Here is a 17819-nt window from a genome sequence, read left to right as displayed (position 1 = left end):
CTGCACGAAGCATCGCCTCCTCAATCCAGCACGGCGTTGCTGGGCGCTGACTCTGCAGACCGGCTCCTCAATCCGGTGCTCCGCGCAGCGCTCACATATGTTCTAGCGCCCGTTTATTTAACGGGCTGAACGACACTAGTTGCTTATGTTTCCCTTCAATGAGATCTAACATTAACATTTTTGTAATTAAAAGTAATTGGGAGATTAAATATAATAATCCTTTTGCTTGTGTAACTGTTGTCAACAGTTTTTCAAATTCAGGCATTTTTACACCACCCTTCAGTTGTATTCCCAGGATTGTTTACAAGAAAGGATAAACCATTAAAACATAAATACATCTCTTTTACATTCATTTTATTATGCCTTACAACACATTCCTAACAATGTGTACTCAGAAACGAGTCCTACTGAATTCAATGGGCTTACTTCTAGGTGCTGTAGGTTGAGTTAGTATTGTAGCCTTATTTTTTCAAAACAGTTTGTGAGAAGAAATACTAAAGCACTTTCTGATTTTCAGAATTCAAACTTTTTATATCAGTTATTTACACAGAGTAGCTGTGATGACTTACTCTCAAGTAGACATACCTAGGATTGTGCTGCAAGAATTTTTTTAGACTGTAGCCCTAAACACACAGTGCAATCCTATACATGTCTGCTTAGACACACGTTCCATTGAATTCAATGGGGCTTTCTTCCAGTTAAATGGGAATAGGATTAGTAAGAATAAGCCCCATTGAACACAGTGGGAATTTACTTCAAAATAAACATGTATACAGCAGAACTGAAAATCTTTAAACTCATTCTTTGCTCCTGTGGATGAGCTGCTTGCTATAGAAACATGCTCATTATGAATGAAAGTGGACTGTATAGATTCTATAGAATCAAGGCTGCAATTCTAAACATACGTAGGCCTATTGAAAATAATGGTACTTGCTTGAAAGTAAATACATATAAAATTGCTCAGTATTTATTTTTTAAGCAGGAATGATTGATGAGGAAAGGTGCTGTTGTGCACATGGCCTCGCAGCAATGGAATCTATGGTTGCTGGGAGGGAGAGGGGCCTGGAGGCAGCAAGGCTGGCCCAGTCTGGTTGCATTGGCTGGATTGCTGGATTGTGTCACAACTGGCATAGTTTAGGCCATTATTGCCTGATGTCAGGCACCTCCAAACTTTGGCCCTCCAGATGTTTTGGACTACAATTCCCATCATCCCTGACCACAGGTCCTGTTAGCTAGGGATCATGGGAGTTGTAGGCCAAAACATCTGGAGGGCCGCAGTTTGGGGATGCCTGCCTGATGTCTTTTTGCTCAGTCAGGGGAACTGGACATTGGTTACTCTGAACAGGCCTAAAAAGAAAACATACAGAGAAAAGGGATGCATGTTACTAGGTTTCTCTTTGGTTTCCTTTCTTTTAGACCTCCTAGGTTTTTTCCATTGACACTCGCTTGAATTAAGATGGAACTAAGGAATAGTGAGAGGGGTTGGGGTAGATATGTTGATATGTCACATAATCTTATCTTGCCTAGGCAAGAGGGGGAATTAACATGCTCATGCCTGGCTTATTCCTGCTCACTCTCTCAAGAGGATCTGTTCACGTGATTGTAACCTTTAGCAGGGCTCCACTAATGCAATGGGACTTCTGTTTCTTCTCCTTCAGCCCCCCTTCAGCCCCCCCAGCTGCTCTGAAGGGTCCCTCAATGCTCCAGGGCTGATTTTGAGGGCACACAAGGGGTTGGAGGAGACAGGAGAAATTCTGCACACATGGTCAGTTGTGGAAGCAAAGGTTCCGGGTTGGATACAGCCCATACTAAGTACCCAGCAACCCAATTTTATACAGCTGACTACTTTTGGAACGTTATCCAAAAAACTAAAAACAAACAAACAAACAAACAAACAAACCGAGATTTGTTTTTCTTACAGGAAGATCTGGTTAAAAGACCTCATAGTGCACCAGAATTATCATTCAGAGACAAATCTACTTTGAAGATTTCTGCAAATTTCAGAACCACTATGGAAGAGATAACTGTTATGAAAAAACAACGTTTTTCAGTAGATACTGAAGCTACAAAGCCTGGCATTTTATCAACAAAGCTACAAAGCTCTCCTAGCCTTGAGAAAAGAGAATCTGCCGCACACAAAAGTGTTCTTGTTGGCTCAGATAAAGGTTCTGATATAGCTTTGGCAAGTACATTCAAGCAAACAAAAGGTCTTTTCCCCTCTAGAGGACGATCTGCATCTATTGCACCCACTCCACTTTCTGAGCCTATAGAGGAAGATATATTTAGTGTGGCTGCAGAAGCTAAAAAAGCTGGGATGAAGTACATCATTTTCCCAAGGAAAGCATCATACAAAAGGAGATCATTGAAAACAGCAGGGAAACACATTTCTGTTAATATATTAGAAAGTGTTTGTGAGAAATTAAGAGAACCTCCACAGATTCTTAAAAGGTTTGCCTTATTATTAATATTTGCAACTTTTAATTTTATATATTGAGCACCTTGGGGTTTGGAAACAGTAATTTCTCCAACAGCACCAGATACCATTTTTATGTGTGTGCCAGTTCTTTATGGGTAATACAGTAATACTAGCTTTCCTAAATTGGTGTTATCCTGATGCTTTGGATTACAACTCCTTTCAACCCAGCAAGCAAAGCCAGTGGTAACAGATCATGGGAATTGTAGCTTGTAGTCCAAAACATTTGGAGGGCACCAGATTGGTACCAGATATGTTCACAAGAACATCAACTGTAGGCAGAAGATTCCCAAAGGATTCAATATAGCTTTGTTTCCTCCCTTCCCTCAGCAAATGCTCAGGCAGTGGACAACCCTTTTGCCTAAATGCAAGTTTCATGTTGTGTTCTTGCATTTCGTCACATAGTCATAGAGCAGACAAATTGGCTGAGGATATGAAATGGCTCACAGACTTCCAGTGCTCTGTTACAGCCTGGTGCACTGCCAGTGGTAGTGTGAAGGACTGATGTGGAAAAATACTTTCTAATAATTATGGGATTCTCTGTGTATGGGTGCTGCACTTTTGGTAGAACTGAATCCGCCCCCCCCTTTACAGTAAATTAATTACAGTTAATTTTACAGTAAATTAAACTAAACATGAGAGGAAGGTACTATTTGGATTTTTTGTCTCAGGTGCCAAATTATTGTTGCACCATGTTTATCAGAAAATGTTATTTAGGCTATACACATTGTTTTATTTATCGGTTTGACACAGTTGCACAGCTCTCGTGTGCAACACGAGTGTATAATAAAGAGGTTAGAGAGCTCTTTGATTACTAAGTTTTCTACATAAATTTTCTACATAACAATAAATACAGGTACTAATGACAGTGTAAACCATTTTTATGCACCCCTGATAGGAACCGTCTGTTATGTGTTGAAACTTGAATATTATGCAGCAATCAAATACGTTATTAAACTTTATAATGAATATTTATTGGTCATATGTCACATTGTCACATATGTCATATTGGTCATATGCCAGCAACAAATGTACAGGCAAAATGTAATTATAGTTTTGGCATTTTTCTTAGGTCTGCATCTCTTGGAAGGCTTACAATTCATAATAAATTCTGTATCAAAGTATCTCGAGCAGTTCGAAGTTATCGAAGTCCCAGCCTCCCTTGCTGGCTAGATTTTGAAAAATTTGCAGCAAGCCAAGGGAGAACCCCAGAAGACACCGATGATTTTCTTTGGGCCAGAAAAATCTGGAATAAATGGTTTGATGAGCAATACCCTCCCATTAGCCAATCTTTTACTGATAGATCAAAGGCAGGCAAAAAGGACATAGAGGAGGAAACCAAGGACACAGAATTAGTAAACACAGTAAATCTTCTTCTCTTCGAGGGAAAACCAGATGAACTTGAGCAGTGTCAATCTGAAATTGATAGAATAACCCAAGAAATAGATGAAGGAAATTTTTCTGGGTTTAACTATTGTAGACGTGGAGCGATATACAGGAAAATAGGCAAAATGAAGGCAGCCATGGATGACTTGGAAAAAGTAAGTTTTAAAGAAATATTACCTATTTTTTCTTGCTACTGAAGATGTTTTGTTAACTTATTAATAACTATGACCCTCTGGCAATGACAGATGAACTTAAAAAATGGAAGGGCATCTTTTTCAAATAATCCCCTCACTGGATTCCTCATTTTATGCACTTTCCTATTTAGAAAAAAAAAACTTTGCAGGACTATATCTGGAAACCTAGCATTTTGGAGATAATTAGGTCACCAGTGATCTGTTTTCCTTATACCCCACATATCTGCACACACGATTTTTTAAAAAAAATATTTTAATGAAAGTCTTAATTCCACATTACAGCTATTGACAGTTGTACGATTGACTCAAACTCATTGTTCATTTTAAATAAACAACAACAGCAAAAGGAGGTCTCAGGCCAGGATTCCCAGCAGTCATGCTCTGGCAACTTCTCTGCTACCATTGTTCTGTTCCTATCTACCAGATCAGTCAGTTTATCTAAGGCCTATTCTGTGTCCACTAGGTCCTATAAATCCTAACCTCAGAGCAACTGGTCTGCAGTGTGAGCACATTACCTGTGTGCCCATTTCCTTCCCCTGACTGCCCTCTCCACAGATTCTCTGATACTGTCCTGCAACTTGACCTGTCTTCTTTTGATAATGTACCAGCCCCTGGTCCCCTCTGGTCCTTGTTTCCTGGTTGGAACTCAGCTCTTGCCCTTTTTAGATAATATATCTGCTTTTGACCCAGAAGCTAGCTCCACCTGGTCCTGGAACCAGATTGCATAGAACCTAACCAAAACTCAGATCTGACTGTGTTGTTTTTTCTTTGATCCCCAGTGACGTGCCCAGAGGTGTAACTAAGATGTGCCTTATGATACCCTGGAATTTTTAGCTAACTAATAACCAATTTATCTCATTACTTTCACAGGCAATAAGTTTAGAACCAATGCTGGTTAATGCCTATTGGCATAGACATTTAATTTTCGTTTACCAGAACAAAATGCTTCCAGCGCTAGAAGACCTGAATTTTATAATTAAGTGCAACAAAAACAATGCAGGCAAGTAACTTTGAAACCCCATGATGTACAATTTCGTTCTGAGAAGCTCCTGATTATGTGTCCCCCATATCAAATCAGTATGTACAGAAGTTTTATTATGCAACACTTCTGCCAAATATCCATAGGTTTAGAGTCTAGACAAAGGTTGGAAAATTACTTCCAATACATTTGCAGATTTGAATCACAAAAATTTGGCTTGGAAATTTTTATTACAGTTGCAATTAATTTTAGTTAAAAAAATGATCAATGATATCAATGATATTTGGCATCTGAAGGAGACTAAAGTATTTTGATTATGCAGATGCATATCTGTCGAGAGCTGAAATATACAAAAATCAGGGAGATAATTCATTAGCAATTATCAACTACAGTCTTGCCCTGAGATGCAGACCTGCAGATGATGAAATATTCTACAAAAGAGCTGAGGCCTATGAAGAGAATGGTGATATAATACTGGCGATAGAAGATTATGCTAAAGTAAGTATTGCTATATATACTTTTACAATATATTTGGGCCAGAATCCAAAAAGCTGCACAATTACTTCTGTGCACACAAAGGATTCGTGAAGTTGTGGTTCTTAAAATGGTGGTCACACAACATTATTGAAGCCAAAGTTGTGATATGACATGAGGGCCTGCTATTCAAAGGAAAAACAATAAAAGCTCCTGCTGGGCAAGGGCAAAAGTTGAGTTCGCCTAGTTATTTGTTTAGTTACATTTGTATACCACCCACCAATCAATATTGGGCAATTTCTAACTAATTCATCCCATCAGTGCAAGGATTTGCAATTGCACAATGGGACTTCCTCATATTCTTCCTGTCATGTTGCCCTAAATCTGTCATAGGTGATCCCCCAACTCTCTGGCACAGATTAGGGGAGGACACAAGTGAGCAGAGAGAAGTTCTGTTGTACAAGTGTAAATCCTTGTACTTATGGGATGTACTTGTGCAGAGTGAGCAATGCAATTTATAAGACTAAGGCTTGTGTCTGATGTTCTGCTTCGAGTAAACTCATTGATATGAATGGGCATGGCTAATTGAGGTGCATTAATTTCAGTTGAACTACTCTGAGTAGAACTTTATTGGACACAATCCAATAATAAAAAAGAGATAAATCACAATTGACAAAATATGGATTGAAAAGGCTGTGAAAAATGAAAAGTACCAACTCTTTTGGGAAGGCATTCCATAACCAGGGTGCCAGCACCAAAAACGCCATCCCTTCAGTAGTCACTTAATTGTAACTTATCTGGCAGTAAATCTAGTCGCAAGGAGCACAACCCTTTGGAAGCAAACAATTCTGGCAGGATGGGCTGCTTTATTCATTCTCTTCATGGGACTATTTGACTTACAGTAATCATGCTCAGAGTAGATTCACTAAAATCAATGGACTTAAATTAGTCATGACTTAAATCAATTATGGTAATGGGTGTGACATTATAGACACAGCTTCCATTCTGAGTATGATTTAGTGCGATTTAATCACTTGCTGTTTATCCACAACATTGCTCTCAGCTTCTTATCTCTCTCTGAGAAAGAAAAAAAGGGGTAACCTTTCCTCCTCAAAATAAAAAAATTCCTTCAGAAGCACCTTAAAGACCAACAAAGTTTTTATTTTGGTATGAGCTTTCGTGTGCATGCACACTTCTTCAGATACACTGGAAACAGAAGTGCCAGACCCTTATATACCGGTATATACAGAGGGTGGTGGGGGTGGGTGGGAATGGGTGATGGGCTGATGGGAGTGGTAAACCTGTGGATGGCTGTTAACGGCTGCTGATGACTTACAAGTTGGACATACTGTAGTGGTGGAATATTTTTTGACTGGATCAGTGGCAGGGAAGGAAAGGATTAAGCAACCTAGCTTTGGCAGGGCAAAGTCAGTACACTGGACTCCATTCAACTAAATAGGTGCACTAGCAGGAGCCAGCTCAAAGGGACTTTCCTCATCTCCCCTGCCCACCCAAATCAGCTCTGCGGGGTCAGGAGAACACCTAGAAGAGCACACAGAAAGACGAGAGGGGAGATAATTTCATCTGGCAAGAAGAAATGCTTGTGTTGATAGAATGATTGCCTTAGTGTGATATTATGAATACAAAAGCAAGTGCAACAATTGCATGTATTTTATTTCAATCTAGTGCATTCTCCACAATCCCAAAAGAACTGATGCACTTATGAAGCATGGAATACATTACTTTAATAAATCTATATGGAGTATAGCTATTAATGATTTTACAAATGTGATTAAAGAGGACCCAAGCATTGCGGAGGCAAGGTAACCGCAATATATGAATTTAAGCAATTCCTGTATAGTTGACTTCTAAATCACACATAACGGTGTCTGAGAAAATGAGTATACCCTGCGTTCAGTGTCTGTCTGTGACCTCTTGTACATAAAAATGAGTGAAAGTATCTGTGCCCTACTTTCTTGGTATAAATATACAAGAGTGATGAATGCCATTGTGTTACTTGTGTCTACCTGTATATTTTATATAAGTAGATCTGTTGGAGAAAGAGAGAGACTGAGACTGGATCTGATGAGACAATGAGTGCCAATGTCTTATGAAACCTGTCTGTGGTGGCGGGTCGGGTCAATTGTGTTGTGCAGAGCTATCTCTGCTATTGGTATATATGCCTCTTGAACCTTCGTTTAACTCTTCTTTGCATCAGAATGTTTGTAAAGTTCAGGATGGTAGTCTATGGAATATGTTAATTTCTATAGCATTGTTAACACAATACACCTTTTGTTTTGACATCCTGATCAATATGCTTTGTCAAATTTGATGTTTATGTTTTTTAAGCTGCCCGTTATCTTTCCTCGCCTCTTGCATTTCAGTTCTAAGCACAGTTCCTTTAAGGCAATTCCCACTGTTATGAATGGAACTTACTTCCATGTAAGCGTACTTAGGATCACAGCCTTGACTTGTTTAAATCAAATTAAACACATTGGGACAACAAGTTATGCATTCAGACAGAGTTTATATAAATGCAGAATATTGTAAATATACTCTGATGAGGAAAATATTGGTTTGATTTCTAGAACCTATCGAGGAAGAATATATGTTAAACTAGAGCAGTATAAAAATGCAGCTGAAGATTTTGCTGTTGCAATTCACCTGAATCCTAATGATTGGATTGCATACTACCATAGAGGTTGTCTTTTGCGAACGATGGATCCAAAACAAGCCCTGCAGGACTTGAGTGTTTCTGGTATAGTATACACTGCTTTTATGATAGATGCAGAACTTTTTTTAAAAAAAAGTTCAAAGTGTGAATTTATACATTTTTCTTTTTAAGTATATCAAATATCTATTTTTCCTGCCTTTCTCCCTAATGGGACTCAAGGTGTGGCTTACAGCTAAAAATAAAAACTGCTAAAAACAGAAAAAAATAAAATTAAAAAAACTGTTATGTTGTGAACTGCCGTGGCATCTTTGGATAAAGGGTGGTATACAAATTTAATAAATAATAATATTTAGTCCAGGAAGCAGGCTGTAGCCAATGACTGGCTTTCGCATTTGTTTGGGCAAAATTTTCAATGTTTCCATTGTCCTGCTCCCCTCCTTTATGATCAGAACCCCTTTCTCCTATCCCTCCGTTATTAGAGTATTTTCCCTCCTTGAACAAAGTTCACTTCTATTCACAATGAACACCTCAATTTCTTTGGGAAGGGGTTGCAAGAGTTGTTTTGTGATCTAATACCGGTACAACCATACAACTTTTTCACAAGCTCCCATAGATATTTCAAGGTCATTAAATCTCTTGAAGCAATCATAGAGGTGCAATCATGCACATTCGGTGATATTTTAAAACAAGCCCTACAGTTCTACAAGGAGGGTGTGATTTGTGCCAGAGAAGTGAAGAGCAAACCAGAATGGAAAGGAATTAAATAAAGGATGACGATCCTAGTGCACACTGAGATAATATATAATTATTTCAAAGGCTATATTTCATGAAGGGCTTATAGAAACAACTATATATACCTGGTTTCCCCATCCCTCCCCAGTTCTTCTCAATCACAAGTTTGAGAATCTTGGCGCTTTTCTTCACCGTGGGATCTTATATTCAGAACTGAAACAGTGGTTACTAGCAATCTGTGATTTTGAATGTGCACTCTCCTTGGACAGGTATGCTCTATTTATTTATATATTTGCTTGTTGTATTATAATTATTATTATTTATTATGGCCTTCAAGCCTGCTGATCAAATAAAATCAATTGACAAAACACATTAAAACCAGCTGATGTTTTTCAGGTCAAGGGCCTCACTGACCCAAAGCTAACCCTCTGGGGGCCATTTAAATTTTTTAGAGCCTGTGTATTTCTGCATTTGTAGTAAACCATGTTTTAGCTTGGCATGACATACGAACCAGTGCCCTGCTGTATATGGAGGTGCAGAAATGCCAGTCCCTGACCTACAGAGAGGGCCATCATAAGCAAAATAGACTCTATACAGGTCCTAACTTTTATATTGTTTGGGTATAGGGTAATGCATACCACCACATGCTTCCCAAATTAGAATAATAGAATCATAGAGTTGGAAGAGACCACAAGGGCCATCCAGTCCAACCCCCTGCAAAGCAGGAAACACCATCAAAGCATTCTTGACATATGCCTGTCAAGCCTCTGCTTAAAGACCTCCAAAGGAGGAGACTCCACCACACTCCTTGGTAGCAAATTCCATTGCCTAACAGCTCTTACTGTCAGGAAGTTCTTCCTAATGTTTAGGTGGAATCTTTGAATCCATTGCTCCGTGTCCGCTTCTCTGGAGCAGCAGAAAACAACCTTTCACCCTCCTCTATATGACATCCTTTTATATATTTGAACATGGCTATCATATCACCCCTTAACCGTCTCTTCTCCAGGCTAAACATACCCAGCTCCCTAAGCCGTTCCTCATAAGGCATCGTTTCCAGGCCTTTGACCATTTTGGTTGCCCTCTTCTGGACACGTTCCAGCTTGTCAGTATCCTTCTTGAACTGCGGTGCCCAGAACTGGACACAGTACTCCAGGTGAGGTCTGACAGAGCAGAACACAGTGGTACTATTACTTCCCTTGATCTAGATGCTATACTCCTATTGATGCAGCCTAGAATTGCATTGGCTTTTTTAGCTGCTGCATCACACTGTTGACTCATGTCAAGTTTGTGGTCTACCAAGACTCCTAGATCCTTTTCACATGTACTGCTCTCAAGCCAGGTGTCTCCCATCCTGTATTTGCGCCTTTCATATTTTTTTGCCCAAGTGTAGTACTTTACATTTCTCCTTGTTAAAATTCATTTTGTTTGCTTTGGCCCAATTGTCTAATCTGTTAAGGTCATTTGGAAGTGTGATCCTGTCCTCTGGGGTATTCGCCACCCCTCCGAATTTGGTGTCATCTGCAAACAAGCTCAGGATGCCCTCAAGCCCATCATCCAAGTCATTGATAAATATGTTGAATAAGACTGGGCTCAAGACAGAACCCTGTGGCACCCCACTAGTCACTACTCTCCAGGCTGAGGAGGAGCCATTGATGAACACCCTTTGGGTTCGGTCAGTCAGCCAGTTACAAATCCACTGAATGGTAGCATTGTCTAGCCCACATTTTACCAGCTTCTTTACAAGAATATCATGGGAACCTTGTCAAAGGCCTTGCTGAAATTGTTGTTGTTTAGTCGTTTAGTCGTGTCCGACTCTTCGTGACCCCATGGACCATAGCACGCCAGGCACTCCTGTCTTCCACTGCCTCCCGCAGTTTGGTCAAACTCATGTTCGTAGCTTCGAGAACTCTGTCCAACCATCTCGTCCTCTGTCGTCCCCTTCTCCTAGTGCCCTCCATCTTTCCCAACATCAAGGTCTTTTCCAAAGATTCTTCTCTTCTCATGAGGTGGCCAAAGTATTGGAGCCTCAGCTTCACGATGTGTCCTTCCAGGGAGCACTCAGGGCTGATTTCCTTAAGAATGGATAGGTTTGATCTTCTTGCAGTCCATGGGACTCTCAAGAGTCTCCTCCAGCACCATAATTCAAAAGCATCAATTCTTCGGCGATCAGCCTTCTTTATGGTCCAGCTCTCACTTCCATACATCACTACTGGGAAAACCACAGCTTTAACTATACGGACCTTTGTAGGCAAGGTGATGTCTCTGCTTTTTAAGATGCTGTCTAGGTTTGTCATTGCTTTTCTCCCAAGAAGCAGGCATCTTTTAATTTCGTGACTGCTGTCACCATCTGCAGTGATCAAGGAGCCCAAGAAAGTAAAACTTCTCACTGCCTCTATTTCTTCCCCTTCTATTTGCCAGGAGGTGATGGGACCAGTGGCCATGATCTTGGTTTTTTTGATGTTGAGCTTCAGACCATATTTTGCGCTCTCCTCTTTCACCCTCGTTAAAAGGTTCTTTAATTCCTCCTCACTTTCTGCCATCAAGGTTGTGTCATCTGCATATCTGAGGTTGTTGGTATTTCTTCCGGCAATCTTAATTCCTGCTTGGGATTCATCTAGTCCAGCCTTTCGCATGATGAATTCTGCATATAAGTTAAATAAGCAAGGAGACAATATACAACCTTGTCGTACTCCTTTCCCAATTTTGAACCAATCAGTTGTTCCATATCCAGTTCTAACTGTAGCTTCTTGTCCCACATAGAGATTTCTCAGGAGACAGGTGAGGTGATCAGGCACTCCCATTTCTTTAAGAACTTGCCATAGTTTGCTGTGGTCGACACAGTCAAAGGTTTTTGCATAGTCAATGAAGCAGAAGTAGACGTTTTTCTGGAACTCTCTAGCTTTCTCCATAATCCAGCGCATGTTTGCTATTTGGTCTCTGGTTCCTCTGCCCCTTCGAAATCCAGCTTGCACTTCTGGGAGTTCTCGGTCCACATACTGCCTAAGCCTGCCTTGTAGAATTTTAAGCATAACCTTGCTAGCGTGTGAAATGAGCGCAATTGTGCGGTAGTTGGAGCATTCTTTGGCACTGCCCTTCTTTCGAATTGGGATGTAGACTGATCTTCTCCAATCCTCTGGCCATTGCTGAGTTTTCCAAACTTGCTGGCATATTGGGTGTAGCACCTTAACAGCATCATCTTTTAAAATTTTAAATAGTTCAGCTGGAATATCATCACTTCCACTGGCCTTGTTATTAGCAATGCTTTCTAAGGCCCATTTGACTTCACTCTCCAAGATGTCTGGCTCAAGCTCAGCAACCACACTACCTGAGGTGTACGAGACCTCCATATCTTTCTGGTATAATTCCTCTGTGTATTCTTGCCACCTCTTCTTGATGTCTTCTGCTTCTGTTAGGTCCTTACCACTTTTGTCCTTGATTATGGTAATCTTTGTACGAAATGTTCCTTTCATATCTCCAATTTTCTTGAACAGAGCTCTGGTTTTCCCCATTCTATTGTTTTCCTCTATTTCTTTGCATTGCTCATTTAAGAAGACCCTCTTGTCTCTCCTTGCTGTTTTTTGGAAATCTGCATTCAGTTTCCTGTAACTTTCCCTATCTCCCTTGCATTTTGCTTGCCTCCTCTCCTCCGCTATTTGTAAGGCCTCGTTGGACAGCCATTTTGCTTTCTTGCATTTCCTTTTCCTTGGGATGGTTTTCGTTGCTGCCTCCTGTATAATGTTACGAGCCTCCATCCATAGTTCTTCAGGCATTCTGTCCACCAAATCTAAATCCTTAAACCTGTTCCTCACTTCCACTGTGTATTCATAAGGGATTTGATTTAGATTGTATCTTACTGGCCCAGTGGTTTTTCCTACTTTCTTCAGTTTAAGCTGGAATTTTGCTATAAGAAGCTGATGATCTGAGTTACAGTCAGCTCCAGGTGAAATTAGTCAGATCCAATTAATGTTTTAAAAAACAACAGCTCCACTATCACTACCTTAAGGGATAATGGAACCATTTTGCTGAAGGGGGAAGGTATTAACCATCAATCTAGCCAGGCCAGGTAGTCTCCTATTGCTTGGCTGTAGTACCCACACAGGTGGCGCTGTAGGGATGCAGGTGGCGCTGTGGATTAAACCACAGAGCCTAGGGCTTGCCGATCAGAAGGTCAGCGGTTCAAATCCCTGCAACAGGGTGAGCTCCCGTTGCTCCACCCCAGCTCCTGCCAACCTAGCAGTTCGAAAGCACGTCAAAGTGCAAGTAGATAAATAGGTACCACTACAGCGGGAAGGTAAACGGTGTTTCCGTGTGCTGCTCTGGTTCGCCAGAAGCAGCTTTGTCATGCTGGCCACATGACCTGGAAGCTGTACGCCTGCTCCCTTGGCCAATAATGCGAGATGAGCGCACAACCCCAGAGTCGGTCACGACTGGACCTAATGGTCAGGGGTCCCTTTACCTTTACCTAGTACCCAAGAAGCTACACTTCTGATATCTTGTATTCCTTGCTCCCCACCTTTCCCCAAGGAAACATAACTAGTAGAGCTTGGGAATGAATCTAATATAGATTCTGATGCTAATGTGGCATCTGTATCAGAATGGCACATTATTTTCATTAATTGTTTCATTAATTGTTCAGCTAACAAGTCAGTGTAGGTCACTGATAAATCCCACTTTGTGGACGACCAGAAAGCAGAAGTTCTGTTGTGCTGAGATACATTACTACCGTATCTTAGTGCCCAGGTTGCCTACAAAGCAGGGTGGGTGTGTAATGCCATGCCATGCTGTGGAAAAGAAATGTGTATTCTTCTCCTTGACACTGCAGTGCTTCTGCCTTCACTATAAGAAGCAGCATGGAGATAGCAGCAGGGAACTCAAAACATTACTCTTGCTTTTGATATGTAGCGTGTACAGGTCTAGGATGGAAACATGTTTTTCTTACTGGAAAGCAGATATGCTTTAATTCAACAAATAATATGAAATTCAATGTAGCATAATGCACAAACATGTTGAAAAATGTAATGCTCATAGCATTCTGTCTCTATTTTCAGGAGCCTTACCGTAGCTTACATAAATATTGGACTGATTTTGATGTTAAATATGGACCATTATTTTGAATCTATTCGACAGTTCACTCATGCCATTCAGCTGGATCCATTAGATATTAGACCATACATGTGCAGAGCCCAGGCACATCAAAGGGTATCTATCTATTCTTTACCTATGCTGTAGAATTTGTGTGATAGGTGCTCAATAGCTAACTAGCTGCTTTAAGACTTACCTATAAAACAATACTGGGACAATGTGCAAGAAATGCAAAGACTCAGTGCAAACAACAGAAGTCCTGGTGTTTTCTTAGTCAGAACCATCTCTCTGAAGGCTTAATTTAGTTCTAAAAACTAATGAAGAGCATTTAGGGTCTACGGTGTTGAAAGTTCTGGCTTTGTTTTTTCCTTGATACATAAGATAAGATGATCTTTATTGTCATTGTCCCCTTGCGGGAACAATGAAATTACTCGAAATGAAAATACATCCACTACTACTACTACTAATAATAATTTATTATTTAAACCCTGCCCATCTGGCTGGGTTTCCCCAGCCTCTCTGGGCGGCTTCCAACAGAAAAATAAAATACAACAATCTATTAAACATTAAAAGCCTCCCTAAACAGGGCTGTTAAAACTTCCCTCTTGCTTAATTTTTTTAAAATTTCCCCATATATATTTGGGGAAGCTACCAACATGAGTTTGACCAAACTGAGGGAGGCAGTGGAAGACAGGAGTGCCTGGGGGGGGGGGACCAAAGGTGAGAACCCCTTCTCCTGGGGACATAAAGTTTGGAGTCTAACTCCTAGTATCACAGGAGAAGCTTTTTTAAAAAATATAACTGTCCTCTTCAGAAAACCTAAATCAATGTATAGGTCCAGAATTTCTGAATGAATTCTGTATGTAAGTAAGTGTTGGCCAGTTATAAAATTATTTCCTTTGGCTAGCAGGGATGGTATGATGGATGATGGCCCTACCTTCCTACCTTCTGGTCAAGGCAGAAATGAAAGCTGTGGAAGTTTCTTAACAATCAGTTGAAGTTTATTTAATATTAAAAGATATGGATTAAAAATGTTTTTAAAAGGAGGAGGTGGTCTTTGTATAGGAGACCACATTGAATGAGATGGTGGTATCCTGAGACAAAGAATAATGGATGTTTGTCTGTTTTAAAATAACAGGTTCATGATCTAAAGAGTGCAGTTAAAGATATGAACAGAGCCATTCATCTCCAGCCCAACTCACCCCACTTATGCTTAACAAGGTAAGATTGTGATCAGCTCCTTTTCTCATTTTGTTTCTTTCTCTCCTACTTTTATTGTCCACCTGTATTATCACTGTGTATCATGTAAGCCTTTGGCGTGATGTTAAATGTGCTAGTACATTTAATATTTCTTTTTTTAAGTTAAATAAACAGCTTTGAAGGAGTATTCTTAATCATTCCCTCCACCACCACACTCTGGGGAAAATTACCTCCCAAACCTGCTGTTTGCTTCCTTGAGTGAACTTGTCTGACTCACCACCAAGAATGTGGTTGGGATCCCATGTATGTATGTATGTATGTATGTATGTATGAATGAATGTGTATTTATACAGTACATGTATAAATGCATTTATACATTAATGCCATGTCTAGTTTGACTCTTGGTGTCTGTTCAGGGACACTGAAGGTTACTAGGGGTGGCTTGGTATACTTAGGTGAATATCTACCTTTGTCGAAAAATCACAGAAATCACACTGATGTGGGTTGAGGGTTGCACATATATACTGTGCTGCCTTCATGTTGCTAAGCAGGGGCGTACCCAGGATCAAAAGTAGGGGTGGGGCAAGGGGTGTGGCCAAGGCATGGGAGGGGAGGGGCCACAAAGTGGGGCCACAAAGTTGGGAAGAGCGGCCAACTCAATTAAGAGCCGCTGCTGTCGGCAAAACTTTTTTCTTAGTTTTCACCGGTACGAGAGGAGAGCGCGGGACTCCCTGCCTGCGCCACGGAGGTCCCAACCAAGCGCAGGGTCCCCGCGGCGCTTTCCCGCCAAGAGCCCCCCCCAACTAAGCGCAGCCGATCACCTCATTTCGGCATGCGCGCGAGGCGAGGCCACCCCACCTGAATAAAAGAAGTAACATTTTGAGGACACCACATTGGCTATCCTTGGCCTAGGACCTAGTCCTTTTAAATTCCTTGCTTTGACTGTGAAGTCATCATGGAAGCTGGAGCACTGCATTTTGTCAGCCCAAGAGAAGCTTCTGCAATGGCTTCAGCTTGAAGGAGATGGAGGACTGAACTCAACTTCCCTCCATTAACCCTGAAGCCCATGTTTCATTGACTCATATTTGAGGGCAGCATACAACTCAGTTGCATCTGCCATTTCTTCATAGGTTCTCACTATGCTTTTAGATGTGTGTTCTACCAAAGTAGTTTGTATCCTTTTAAATTTAGTTTTTAGGTCTTTTAGTGCTGGATAAATATTATTCTTTCATCAAGAATGCTACTGTAAGTGGCCTTAATAATTGACATTCTTCAGTGCATAACTGAATAAATAAATAATTGGAATTTCTTAGGGCTTTATTTGACTAAATGAAATTTGCCTAAATTATAAACAAATTAGCTTGATTGTCTGATGGAATATTTTACTTCTAGTATCAGCTCAAGAGCTATTTTTCCAGGCTATGTTATGTTACATATGTTTATGGAACTGTCAGCAGCAGTATATATATATATATATATATATATATATATATATATATATATATATATATATATATATATATGGTCTACTGATTTGTACTTTTATCTGCTTCTTTTGGATATTTTAATATTTATTTTATTTATGTAACTTGCCCTAAGGGTCGATAAAGATACAGAGTGGGATATAAATATTGTGAATTAGCACAATTTATTCCTAGTAGATATATTTTAGGTATTTTATTAGGGATGATGCAAAGGTTGCTGAATGGTGTTCTTTTTTCATATGTGGTGGTCTTGTAGTAAGGTTAAGGCTTACTGGGAAATGATATATAATGAAATGAAAAGGATGTTTAAAATAACGTTTGTAAAAAAACAACAACCCAGAAGTCTTTCTTCTGGGATTCATAGGGCTAGAACTACCTAAATTGTATAGAAATTTATTTTTGTACGCGACTAGAGCGGTAAGAATATTACTTGCCCAAAAATGGAAAGAAGACCCAGCAAAGGAAGAATGGATACAAAAACTTATGGAATATGCAGAAATGGCAGAACTTATCAGAAGAATAAGAAATCAAGATAAAAAACTTTTTATAAGAGAATGGAAATGGTTTATTGAATATTTACAAATAAATTGTAAACAGATAAAAACACTGGCAGGGTTATTGTAATAACCTGAAGCTATATAAGAGTATATATATAAAGAAGATAAATAAATGAGCAGGTTAAGTTAATTTGGATATGCAGAAGATAGTAAAAATAAATTTAAGGAACCACACAAAAAGGGGGTAGAAAGTCAAGTTTTAAAATGTCGAAATGAATTGTATATATCTGAAAAGTATAAATAATTTTTTTTAAAGGTTGCTGAATGTATATCCAATGAAGAGTTGATAATATTCTATATTTTTTTACTTAAATATTTAAATCTTTGTTGTTATTCTATTGATATTTGAAAACAAATAAATAGTTCCATAGAAATTCCAATCAATTAATTTATGTTAAAATACTTCATTTACAGAGGACAGTATTTACTAGAGATGCAGAATTATGATCTTGCAGGTTTCTGCATACACCAAGTTGCAGAAATGGGTCAAGGTACTGTCTTCTTATGTTTTACGTTTCTGTGCACTGTGAAGCTATGGCTCAGGTCCAAAGGATTACTTGAAGCATGCCCAGGAGTATCTGGAA

The 17819-nt window shown here is 39.7% G+C and overlaps 2 protein-coding genes across 2 annotated transcripts in view; one reads left to right on the top strand and one right to left on the bottom strand.

The window, feature by feature from the left end:
• SEC23A (SEC23 homolog A, COPII coat complex component) overlaps positions 1-17819 on the bottom strand; it is a 563646-nt gene that overhangs the window by 171618 nt on the left and 374209 nt on the right. The window lies entirely within an intron of this gene.
• TTC6 (tetratricopeptide repeat domain 6) overlaps positions 1-17819 on the top strand; it is a 64963-nt gene that overhangs the window by 26723 nt on the left and 20421 nt on the right. The window contains exons 13-22 of the mRNA XM_035109006.2: positions 1922-2448; positions 3546-4014; positions 4924-5053; positions 5355-5530; positions 7193-7329; positions 8095-8264; positions 9061-9181; positions 13961-14111; positions 15133-15215; positions 17650-17726. Of these exons, the coding sequence (XP_034964897.2) occupies positions 1922-2448; positions 3546-4014; positions 4924-5053; positions 5355-5530; positions 7193-7329; positions 8095-8264; positions 9061-9181; positions 13961-14111; positions 15133-15215; positions 17650-17726 (2041 nt within the window). The remainder of the gene's footprint in view (positions 1-1921; positions 2449-3545; positions 4015-4923; positions 5054-5354; positions 5531-7192; positions 7330-8094; positions 8265-9060; positions 9182-13960; positions 14112-15132; positions 15216-17649; positions 17727-17819) is intronic.

This window comes from Zootoca vivipara, chromosome 1, assembly GCF_963506605.1.
Source record: "Zootoca vivipara chromosome 1, rZooViv1.1, whole genome shotgun sequence".
NCBI lineage: Eukaryota > Metazoa > Chordata > Lepidosauria > Squamata > Lacertidae > Zootoca > Zootoca vivipara.
Note: the sequence above shows the minus strand (reverse complement) of the source record. Positions and strands in the feature narration are given on the sequence as shown.